This window comes from Zootoca vivipara, chromosome 12, assembly GCF_963506605.1.
Source record: "Zootoca vivipara chromosome 12, rZooViv1.1, whole genome shotgun sequence".
Classification (NCBI taxonomy): domain Eukaryota; kingdom Metazoa; phylum Chordata; class Lepidosauria; order Squamata; family Lacertidae; genus Zootoca; species Zootoca vivipara.
In genome coordinates this window covers 16,129,467-16,141,982 of record NC_083287.1, presented here as the reverse complement: position 1 = coordinate 16,141,982, position 12,516 = coordinate 16,129,467, and the positions used below count along the sequence as shown (strand labels likewise).

General features: G+C 42.0%; 1 protein-coding gene and 1 non-coding gene across 4 annotated transcripts in view; one reads left to right on the top strand and one right to left on the bottom strand.

Annotated features, from left to right (window-relative positions):
* The window catches only part of RBMS3 (RNA binding motif single stranded interacting protein 3), a 746,746-nt gene that overhangs the window by 387,238 nt on the left and 346,992 nt on the right, over nucleotides 1-12,516 (top strand). For all 3 annotated transcript variants that reach the window (XM_035130054.2, XM_035130057.2, XM_060280656.1), the window contains one exon: nucleotides 10,246-10,424. In XM_035130054.2, coding sequence (XP_034985945.2) covers nucleotides 10,246-10,424 — 179 coding nt within the window. The remainder of the gene's footprint in view (nucleotides 1-10,245; nucleotides 10,425-12,516) is intronic.
* Nucleotides 1,059-1,168, bottom strand: LOC132592884 (U6 spliceosomal RNA). The gene has a single exon (XR_009558434.1). It is a non-coding gene; the product is annotated as a U6 spliceosomal RNA (small nuclear RNA).

Genomic DNA, 12,516 nt, shown 5'->3' with positions numbered 1-12,516 from the left:
AAAACATTCATGGAAATCAATTCATATGATCATGAACTGGAAATCAATTGCAATTGAGGTTTAATTAATTTTAAGTCAAATTTCAATCAGGTTGATTAATTGAATGCACCTTAAAAATCACAAATTACCCCAATCGTTCATCCAGTTAATTGTGAACTCTTTCAAGTTTTCATGCAAATGAAATGAATGTACATGCCATAGAAAATAGTGAAAGTTAGGAACTAGTAAGACAGCATGGAACCAGTGGTGAAATTGAATCACGGCTGGAATTCAATCTGGACTCTGCCTCCACGAAGAAAAGGCAGGTGGTTCACACTTTAATAAGTAGGTGTAGGCAAAATAAGTGGTTCTGGCCTCCGGGTAGAGGGATAAGAAAAGGGCGAGAAGTATTTAAAAAGTGAATAGAAGTCTTGCGACAGACAACGCCAAGAGCATCTCCATTGACGAGCCAGATAGGAGGAACTTGAAAACTTTTGCCTCTTCTGGGAGCACCAAAACCAAAAGTTTCCAGGAAGCAACAAGTTCCTGCCTCAAGTTGGTGGTCAGTACAAATTTCACCTGGGCCCAGGATACCAGCAATGGAGATGGGTAAAGCATGAATGAAGTCATGTCTACAGTACGGGAATTCATGCCTAGGAATTGGCCTAACAGTTCAATTGGTGGTGGGGATTTCCAAGAAAAGTTTGACAGATCCTGTAGTCAAAACTTACAGCTTGCTTCCTATGTGTGTGACAAGATTCAGACCCAGGAAATTGAGAAGGCACATGCAGCAGCGGCTTAAAGCTTTTTAGCCGTATAAGCATGAAGCTGGTCTGTTTAAAAGTTGATCAAGTGAAAGAAATCCACTAATATTTTCCAGTTTGTTTGTTTGTTTGGTTTTGAGATTGACCATTCTGTCAAGTTCCTGGGTTTTCTATTTTAATTTGAAGAGATCTGAATAATAACATAATAATATTTGGTGTGAACTAAACAGGCAATTTAGTTCATGACATGATTTGGAAAGTGGTCCAGTTTGGCTTGAACGGTTTTCCTGGCTCATTCACTGTTAGGGGATATAAATAAGTCTATGGCTTCTGCCCAGTATATCTGAAGGAGCATCTTCACAGGGGCCATGCTAATCTTCTCTGTATCGTTCCAATTTTAGTATATGTGCTGCCGAAGCGAGCACATATCTGAAGGAGCATCTTCAACGCCATTGTTCAGCTCAGACACTGAGGTCCAGCTCCAAGGGCCTTCTGGCGGTTCCCTCCCTGCGAAAAGTGAGGTTACTGGGAACCAGGCAGAGGGCCTTCTCGGTAGTGGCACCCACCTTTTAGAGTGCCCTACCATCAGATGTCAAGGAAATAAACAACTATCTGACTTTTAGAAGACATCTAAAGGCAGCCCTGTTTAGGGAAGTTTTTAATCACTGATGTTTTAATTTATTTTAAATATTTTGTTGGAAACCACCCAGAGTGGCTGGGGAAACCCAGCTAGATGGGCGGGGTAAATTATTATTATTATTATTATTATTATTATTATTATTATTATTTTACAATTCTTTTACCTTTTGACTGAATTGGATGAAATTTGCGGGCATTGTAGCCTCCCATCCGCTGTCCTTGAGCAGACAAAGCATTTTAAGTTTCAGACAAATATGTGCATGGATTTTTGTGCTGGGCACCTTTTAAATTTTGCTTTGCTTATTTTTCACAGAACCACTTATAAACCACTACATTTTCCCCAGAATTGGATTGAATTTGGCAGTATGCTAGTCCATTCTGAGGGGATAAATACAGTTTCAGAAAGACTGGTGGATGCACACTATTTCTTGCAAGGACAGCACTGAAGAGTTTGGCTAAAAAATGATTCACATATCTCCCTGTTTGGTAGGCAATTCATATGAAAATAAGCTGTGCTATAGAAGTGCCCCTAGGCAGTGGAGAAGTTCCTTCCTTCTACATTCCTCTGAGAAGCACTGTGGTCGGAAGTAAGTGCACCCTGCAAAAAATAAAATCAAATCTCTGGTTAGAAACTAGAATTGTCGTACAGAAAACCACAATCCCTCCTCTCTCCCTTGCTCCTTGCTCCTGTCTTTATATGAAGAGTTTGGGGAAATGTGATGATTTTAGGAGCACTGATGTGGCTCCAAGTCTTGGGTTTAGGACTTCTCAGAGGATACCCACATTGCCTTAGGTGAGCCCCCCCCCCCAGTCACTCTGAATCGGCCTGAATTAGTTCAATCTACGCTCACATGTGTTTGTTCTGCAAATAGCAGCTTTGGAGAAGCCTGGGCAGCCTCGCACACTTTCTCACCATGCTGAGGTCCCAACGAAAAGCACTTGGCTAAATTTCAGAGGAAGCTTCCATTCACAACAATGGCAGATTCCCTTGAAATGCAAACAGCAGCTTCAGAGAAGGGGCTTTTGTCAAGACTCCGGCAGGGTTTGTGTGAGAGAGTTAAGCTTCCTCGCCCTCCAAGGCCCTGAAGATGCACGGGCTTCTATTTACATACCATAAATATGCATGTTAATTGCATTCACACACAAAAATGTCTCATTGTTTCAAGGTGCTTCATAAAAAAACAATTAATTAAAAGTAATAGTAGTAGTAGTAGTAGTATTAACCTACTCACCCTTTTATGTTGCATTTCTGTGTCCTTGCTGATTTGCATTTGGATAATATAATCTACTAACAATCTTAGCCCCAGTACCTTCATTTTTCTTACGTTGCTTACTAGAGTTTGGTGAGGTATAAAATTTGATTAGAGAATTAGCTGCATAAGCATAAAAGTGTGTTTGCAAATGTTCCCTTTGGCATAATCTTTTGCCCATTTTCACTCAGTGATATATCATTGTGAGTGCAATTATCCATTAGGGATCTTGTGCTTCTGTTTCTGGTTTTTTTTTTGCTTTGTTGTTTTTGTAGGGTCAATTTGAGCGTTGTGCCTAGGGAGGTGGAATGTTTTTGCTTTTAATTTCATTGAACATTGGCGCTTCCTCAGATGTTACCACTTATTGCAAAGGCATAATGGCAATCACCAAGTGTGCAATTGTACAAGGAAAAATAGCATGCGAGCCAAATGTTCCTAAATACGAGCTGCAGAAAATCTAATGGTTTATGAAGAACGCCTAACAACCAGAGACTTGATGGTATTTGTCATTGGCAAGACTCGGTTGTATTTCTACCTCACACATGAACCTGGTTTGTACATCATGGTAAGCCAAATAGAGGAGGTCCTTCTCTAAAAACAGGAGGTCTTGTTTTACTCCTTCCTGGTCTTTTTAACCGTAGGACAAATATTGGCTCGAGATCATGTTTAGAGATGAAAGACCATTACAATGGTCCGCGGTTTGGATGATACACTAAGCTAACCTTTGGTTTAGCTTCTGTGTCGCACTGTGCTTGCGCGTTCAAGAAGATTGCCTGTTCCTTGTGATCAAATGAAGAGACCCTTCCTTGTGTTCCCTCTATGGTGTGAGCATAGCTGGTAGGCAGGGCTTTCTTAGTGGTATCACCAGTATTGTGGAGCAGTTTACCCAGCGATGTCGAGATGGTCTCTTCTCTGGCTACCATCTGTTGACTTGTGAATACTTTTTCATATTGGCAGGCTTTTAACCTGGGAGGCTAGGGATTTTTGCTTGTCCACTTAGTGGATGAAGTTTTTATCTGCTGTGTCTGCCTATTTTATGATTTGCTGTTAATGCTGTTATATTGTCATATGGTGAATCTGGGCTCCTCCGGGTGACCCATATATTGAGCATTCATCCTGATTTGCTTGCACATAGCTAATGTGGAGGTTAGACAATACATTGTCTTTATTTAACATTTATCCTGATTTGTTTGTTCACCCATCCCCCACTTTACAGCGCATATCCTTGCCACTTTCCTAACCACAAAAAAACCATTGAGTTCTTTAATCCACTTTATTGTGCCAACCTAAATGGAACCAATCTTTAAATCAGAGCTTTCCAAACCATGTGTCGCGACACATTAGTGTGTCGGCTGCAGTGTGCAGCGCGAATGTACCCCATGCTTCTCCCAGGGCTGGAAAAGGGCTAGTTTTAACCTCTGGTTTGCTAGTAAAACTGAATTACTGTGTCGCGAAATGATGCATGTCTAAAAAAATGTGTCACCAACATGAAAAGTTTGGAAAGCTCTTCTTTAAATACTTTAAGCCACCTTCAATAGTTTTGCAATAGCATTAATAGGTGGAGTATATCTTAAAATAATATGCATTATAATAAAAAGTGAAATAAATGTTGCAGTTCTGGAGGCTTCACTGCTTTGTTCCTTTGGCCTCTGGGAGTAATAATCTCAAATCATTTTGGTAATCTGAGCTGTATTTCACTGTAAGAATGAGGTCCAAATAATTCTTTCCCTGAAGGTAGGAAGGTTTCCTAGGACCAGAGATGAAGGCATAAGAACTCTAGTTGCTACAGGAAAGTAGCCAATCTGGTCAATGAGGCTAATGCCTCTCTAAGACTTTTTTTTTGGGGGGGGGTTGCTATATTAATGTCATCCTTCAATGCAAGGGAGTAGCAGAAGTTCAAATTTCAAATCCTGCTGATGACCATGCTGCCGGTCACTGAACTCTATTGGACGTATGAGAATATGGAGCTGTTTATCCTCAAGCAAATCATCTCATTTAGTGTCAGGCTGCAACCCTCTCTGAAACAGTTTTCTCTATCTTTAGCAAAGTTCAATGAAACTAATTATTTATACAGTGTAAATAAAAAAAAAGATATTTTCCAGCTGGGCAATGTGCTTTTACTGCTTATCTGTCAAGACCAGCAGTCCTGGAAAGTAAAAGGCCGAAATGTTTCATTTGAGCCGTGCCTCTTTCTTAGTTGCAAACCAGAGTAGTTCTTATCAATTCATTTGTCAGTTGGTGAAATTCCGTGGTTCTGCTATGAATTACACTTACCTAGATCTTACATATCCTTCCTGCTAGTGGCAACTCTCTCTGAAAGATAGCTATGGAAACCAAACAGTTGGCCTTTGGCATGCACCGGAATGCATGAAAAGCACATACTTTCAGATAGAATTTTCCTAGGGGAAAAATAACACTTTACAGGAAAAAATGAACGGCTTTTTCTTTCTGGATGGAGCAAGATGTTTGAAAAAGCTGAACACTAGTCAACATTGTGTTCCTGTAAACTGCTAAGAGGAAGGTCAGCTTAGTTAAAGAGGAGTTACGAACCCTCCTCACAGTCCGTACCAGAATAATCTCTTGGTTTTTCAATCCACTATAAAGACAATACTTCTGTTTTTGAATGCCCAGCAGGGCAACTCTGGGAGAGCATAATGATCCCACTAAATGCATTTATAAGGATGTTCTTCACAGAGAGAATTACAGTGTGATCTTCTCAGATTCCTTCATACAATAAATACAGATGTGGTTATGCAAGCAATGGATGGTGCATATTGGACTGAACAGTGTTTATTCTTGCATTGTGCAATTTTTTAATAGTTTATTATGATAAGAATCAACATTCACTTCAAAGATGTTGTGTGCAGGGCTATCTCACAGATAGACAAAGGTTAATACGTGCAAATGGCCAGTTGACCAAGGTTAGTGTGGAGGCACTTGGAATATGCAGAGTCCCTCCAAAGCTGCTAAACTTATATCTGTCAAGGAAACAGAAAGTCAGGGTGAGAAAGCAAAAATCTTAAATGAGGACCGAGATTTTCATCTAGAGGTAACAGGTGGGGGCGGGGAGAGAGAGAGCTTTCATCTGTTGTAAGAAAAGTATTTAAGTAGTCAGTAGAAGGGGGAAATGTTTGGGATCAAAGGTTTCTTACATAAAATATGGACCGATATACAGTGGTAAAACACTAAAGATTTAGCCTCCTATCAGATGAAATGTTTTGCTTTATTTCCCCGCAGCAAAACTGGCTCTCTTTCAGCATTGACGGATCATTAGCTATTGGATAAGGAAGCTGAAGCATTTCATTACTTCTGCTCATTGGCCGGTTTATTTACTGCAGAGTGCTCAGATGGAATGACTTGTTCTGTCTGTAGCCAGGTGAAATGAATCTTAACAATATACTTTTCCACATCTTTAAATAACGGGGAAGAGGGGAGACACATTTCATCCCCCTGCCCCATGGATGAAAACAGACCCCATTAGGTGGTTGGACTGAAATAAGGAGTCACTCAGAACTCTTCATTTTTAGTTTAACATTTGGGATGGTGAAGCCCAACAATTCTATACATAATCACTCACTCTCTTTTTTAACCCAATGATTTTTCAATTCTTTGAGAATAGATATGCTGGGCTATAGTTCTCATGTGTACAGTATTCCCACTCACCCCCCCATGAAAGATTCAGAGTTTATAATGATACAGAGAACCCCCGTGGTTTGTGGAAACACTGGATTAGCCTGTGTTGCATGTGTCTCCTTAAAAGTTCTAGTCCTGTGATCAGTGCACATCCTAAAGAGATTATCCCATGTGCTTGCCATGCCACAACCACTTATGGAAGGGTAATCAGAAGTATATTCAGGAAGCACTGACAGCATGGCAGTGCATGTTTATGGTACCGTGATGTACATGGCAAGTTTCACAAGTTGCATCACTGGAGAATTGGGCAAAGCTATTTTATGAGTTAGAGAGGTGTGCATTTTAATTATTTATCCTCTCTCTCTATATATACATATACATACTACTTGGTTTTTTTAAAAGTGGTTTACGTTCTAGGGATGAGACTCAGAGCAGTTGTCCCTTGCGCATACCTAAAGACATAAATCTATGTTCTTAGCATTTGTTTATAAAGCACTAAGGTGGGATTTTAGTAGCTGTGTTGATGCACATTTTCAGTCAGGCATATATTCGGGAATTGGGTGCCACTATGGTCACAGGAATTGCTTCTGTCTGTGATTAATTACTCAGTTCATACATTATAATTACTCTTTGTAAGCATGTGTTCAAGGATCTAGGGAATATCAGAGGGATAAAAAAGAGTATTGTGTGAATTAGCCATTAGATGGAAATTGGCCATTTTTATTTCTTCTTTTACAAGACTCTGATTTTTAGATAAGCCCCCTTGTTTCCCCAGTGAAAAACTAACTGAATAGACTTAGTTTTGATAGATGAAAGGCATGCAGTAATTCCAACTATGTTCAAAAACAACTAAACCATTTCTTTGTTTTGGATGCTCAGAGAGAATTGGTATTTTAAAAAAATAAAAGGATACATTTTTGGAGATACAGTAATTACTTTGGTAGCACTTATTTGCAAAGTACTGTACAATGCTGAAGATAAATTAAAAACAATAACTTCCTTATTTGATGTTTCTTTGAAATATCTAAATATGACCTTAAGGTACTGTTAATTAATTTGCAATTATTATCGGACTCATCCTTGGAAGAGATCAGTCATTCCATGGTTATTTTTTTCATAATTATTGCCATAGTTTTGCTAGGCACTACAGAGTGAAGAGGACTATCCTGCCATGACAATTATATTTAAGGTAACACATTCAGTGCTGTATAAATGATGTGGGATAATAGATGCTAAAAAGATAAATAATCATAATACAATTCAATGGATAAGGCAGTGATTCTCAAACCTTTTTCTCTGGGCCACACTTTCAGATACAATTTGCTTGCACTACACCATTTTTTGGGTAAGAAATTGGAAAGCACAACTAGGCTTGTCCACAATATCACTTGATGTTCTTGTTCTCATTTTGAAAAGATCAATCCATATTCTGCAAATAGGAAAAAAATACTTTGATATAAGAATGTACTATACTACACTGAAATGTTCAAATGTTTCTTTGACTGTCCTTGAATCTTCCTGCCACAGTTGCCATCCTCTCCTGCCACAACGCCACCCTTTGAGAACCACTGGGACAAGGTGTTTTCAAACAGTACCTATAATGTGCTGAATCACAGCATTTGTCAGAACCTTCTCAATGACCATCTCTTATCTCAGCCGTGTTTCATTTGTCTCAAGTGATAAGAGGCACTGCTGCTGTTCCTTGGCATCTTTTCTGTCTGTTCAAAATACTTCCATTCTCAACATACAAATTCTGACGAACACCACCGCCACCTGTGATTCATTTATGACTTTTTTATGACATCCAAAGCAGAGCTAGTCAATGTGGTCAGGTTGTTCCAGACCGCTAGCTGTGCTGTTTGGCGCCGATCGTAATTGAAACCCACCAGCATCTGAAGGGGGGGGACCGCATTCACTCCTCCCATGTTGGGCCATGTTTCCCTGACAATTGGTTATGCTGACCGAGACTGATGGGAATTGTATTTGCCGGGATGCAGATGGCTGTTCTTAATTTCCAGAACCTCACATCCTTGAGATTATTTCCTATTAACATATCTAATTGTTGCCATGACAGTGATATGGGTCCGAATGATGATATTACTTGATTGAACTTTTGGCAGTAACTTCTTTGGTATTCTTTCTGACAGCTATTCTAGGCAACAAACTCTGATTATATTCACTTACTGTCCTCCGTGGTGAGCTCTGAAGGGAGAGGCATGCTACCTCAAAGAATGTTTTTTGTTTTTGTTTTTAATTCTCTTTGAATTAAAGTTGAAAGCCGGCACATGCTCAGTATCAGAGGTAGAGGGACAGATTTACTGTTTTTTCATCTATAAGACACCCCTATGTATAAGGGTTTTGGGGGGCTCAGATTTAAGAAAATGGGGGGAGATGGCCAGAGTATAAGACGCTCCCTAATTTTTGACATTATTTTTTATGGGGAAAACTAGTCTTATACATGGAAAAATACAGTAGTTTGCCAATCACAAGAATATGGGAAACTACCTCATAGACTATATGTTTATCTAGCCCTAGATTGTCTCCTCTGAGTTTGAGAATGGTTCTCCAGGGTCTCGAGCAGCTAGGGATTATTCCCATGCCATTACCTGCTTACCTAATCCTCTTTGAAATGCTAGGGATTGAACGTGGGACCTTCTACAAGCAAAGCATGTGTTCTACCACTGAGATGGCTCCCTCGTTTTACAGGTCTTTGTTTGACATGCCTCTGACACCACACTTCTTCTCTTACAATATATATTGCATTACATGTTCTGATTTCAGGCATATCTTGGATGGCTTGTGTGAAAATACTTATATCCTGCTTTTCTGTTGTATGTAGTAAATAGGAGCATCTAAGGTGGCTTACAATCAGTATGAAGTTATGTATCCCATATTTATATCTATATCTATCTATATGCTTTGTCGCTATAGGTTCAGTGCAGTGGAGTGGCCTCAATCTAACCTTAAGCAATGGCATGGTGCTTCCTTAAATGCAATGGAGGGTAGTCCATCAGGGAGATGCCTGCCTCTTTACAACCAACCAACCAACCCTTGGGCTTGCCATGGCTGTCAACTTCCTCCTCCTTAGTTTTGCCCTTGCAGAACTCAGCAGAGAGGAGGACAGTGACATCACTAGAATTAGTTGACCACTTGTCATTGGCTTTGGTTCTCCCTACCATTGCCTCCCCCACCCCGGCCTTTTGCCATTCCAGTCCCAAAGGGCACTAGCCACCATTGCTTTGATGTCTTACTGAAATCATTTCAGCTTCAAGGGGGTGGTGCCATGGACTGGCTCAGCTGTGGAACCCCCAGGGAAGAAGAAGAAGGCTCAGAGCCCAAGGTGTGGTGGCGGGACAGCGATGAGTGGTCAGAGGGAGGTGTCAGAAGATGAAGACGTAACAGGGTTTAGTGAGCAGGGAAAGCCTGTGACTAGAGAGAAGTCGAAAATCAGAGGCAGAAGCTGAAGCAAGTGAGTGGGAGGAGGGAGGCCAAGAGGCAGGGATAAGTCAGGCTGGTGAAGAAGCCAGGGTATCTCCCTCACTTGCTGCTACAAGCTCCCACCCACCCACCTCCCAGGACCATGAGAGGTATGAAGAGGGCAGAACAAAAACAGGTACACCGGCGTAGTCTCAGATTGCTTGGGAAGGACCTGAGAGAGAGAGAGGGAGACTTAGCTGTGTGAAGGCAGGGATCTTCAGTCTCCGCAACTGCCTCAAAGACCTACTGAGAGGAGTTGCTATGCCCCTTAGGCCTGGCACTCCTGAACAGATCTTGGTTCTTCTAATAAATTATTCCATGTGATTTATTGCTGACCCGCTCCCATGTCGGCCTGCAGTAAAGGCTTGGGCTGAGGAAGTTGCTTCACAGCTGCCATTAAATGCACATGATCGCTTAGGAGGACACTCTTGTCTCCTGTAATGCTACTGATGGTTTTTCATTCATTTTTTTCCTTTGCCAATAATGGTCTTTCTTGTTTTCAGCATTCCTATGCACCAGCTCCCCACCCCATGGCTCCTCCCAGCCCCAGCACTAATAGTAGCAACAACAACAGCAGCAACAGCAGCAGCGGCGGCGGCGAGCAGTTGAGTAAAACCAACCTGTACATCCGAGGCCTTCCACCCGGCACCACCGACCAGGACCTTATCAAGCTGTGCCAGCCGTAAGTATAGTGATTTGTTACCCTTCCAGCGGCTAAGGCATGTGTCTGAGTTTCACGCCTACAAGGACAAATTGTCCCAAGCAGCTTCTAACCTCGCACAGGCAGGTTTATTTATGTGCAAATGAAGTAGTTAGGTGCAAGGTATAGCTGACATTGGCAGCACCCGATAAAGGATAACTTGCATCTTTTTAGCTCAAGTGTGATAAAAATCTTCCTGACAACCTGAGCTGGGAAGAAGCATAATTTGACCGGCAGAGTCTTTGGAGAGTATGAAGGAGAGACGGCTGCTTGATCTCAGGTGGGGGGGGTGCATTAGTGGTTGCTAGGGAAACTTGCCGGGGTCGAAAAAGAGAAGGTATGGTAGGCAGGCAACAGACAGAAGTCCCCGCACTGCTATTGCAGTAGCAACTTTTTAGGATGTATGGAATGGCCCCTTGAAAATCTTAACGCTGCCAGATTAGTGCATTGGATCAAAATTAAGTTCTTTTGAACAAGAGCTACCATAAATCTCCTTAATTGGAACGAAACGGGGGGACTGAAATATATCGGTGTCTTATTTCTGCATACCTCTCTGTAACTGAACGTTATAGCAGAGAACATTGAAGGACAGTATTCATGCAACCAAACAAAGGGGGATTTTTCAAGAGAAATTATGGGGGAACCTGTGGCAGCTCTCTGAGATTTGTTCTTGCTGATCCCTGCTGCAAACCTCCTCCCCCGCTACCCGCTTTTGCAGAAGAAAGCAAGTCTTAAATCTACTTCGCATGGCATTGCGATATCGGTGTTTGAATGGTGTGTGTTGTGGAGAAGCTTGTGAAGTGTGAAGGAGCGATGCCTGTCTCTGAACACATAGTGAGCATATTCCCGGCAGCCAATACTTTCCTTTGCACATACGTCTCCACTCCAGCATGATCTTCCCTTCAAATGAATAATAATAATAAAATGGCTGCATTCATACTGCCAAACATCTCCTATTCCTCCTGGAATGGGGAGTAAAGGTAAAAAAAAAAGGTAAGGTAAAGGACCCCTGGATGGTTAAGTTGCGGCGCTCATCTCGCTTTCAGGCTGAGGGAGCCGGCATTTGTCCACCGACAGCTTTCTGGGTCATGTGGCCAGCATGACTAAACCACTTCTGGCGCAATGGGACATTGTGACGAAAACCGGAGCGCTCAGAAATGCCGTTTACCTTCCTGCTAAAGTGGTACCTATTTATCTGCTTGCACTGGTGTGCTTTCGAACTGCTAGGTTGGCAGGAGCTGGGACAGAGCAACGGGAGCTCACCCCATCGTGACCTTCTGATTGGCAAGCCCAAGAGGCTCAGTGGTTTAGACCACAGCGCCAACCGCACCCCCTGAATGGGAAGTAGCTAAGCGTTGAAGTCTTGTGATGGACTAATATATGTGCCTTACTTCTGGATATAATTGCACTGGGTGGTGCGCAACTGCATTTTACTCAAGAGTAAACCTGTTGAACTTAAGGGACATAACTTAGTCATGCTCGTTAATCTCAGTAGGTCTGCTTTAGTTCCCTAGCCCATGTCAACTTTTATATTTTAAACAGAAGGCCATAATCGCTCCATTATAGCTATCAAGTGGCACTTTTTGCATCTCCTCTCGCCTACTCTTTCTGTCAACAGCACACAATTCTGCCTTGGCTCTGCAACATTTCTGCAAAGTTCACATTTGTGTCGCCCCCTCCTTTACATTGATCTTCTGTTGCTTTCATTTCCGGCTCCTTTTGGGCCTGTCAGCAATTTCGGTGGTGGGCGGGAGATGCTGGAGGCACCAGTGGGCTCTTGCTGGTAGTGAATATTTTGATTGGCTAAGCATAGGAAATGGGCAGAAGCCTCTCTGCCGGTGGAAATGCCTTGATAATGACTATGGGGGGAGACACTAATTCCAGCAGTGACTTAGCAAGCACTAGGAAAGCAACATGGAAGGGATGCAACAGCAGATCTCCTCTGTTGTATTTCCGCTATTCAGAGGTGTCCTAGTATCCAGAGCAGGCATAGGCAGACTCGGCCCTCCAGATGTTTTGGGACTACAACTCCCATCATCCACTGGTCCTGTTAGCTGAGGATGATGGGAGTTGT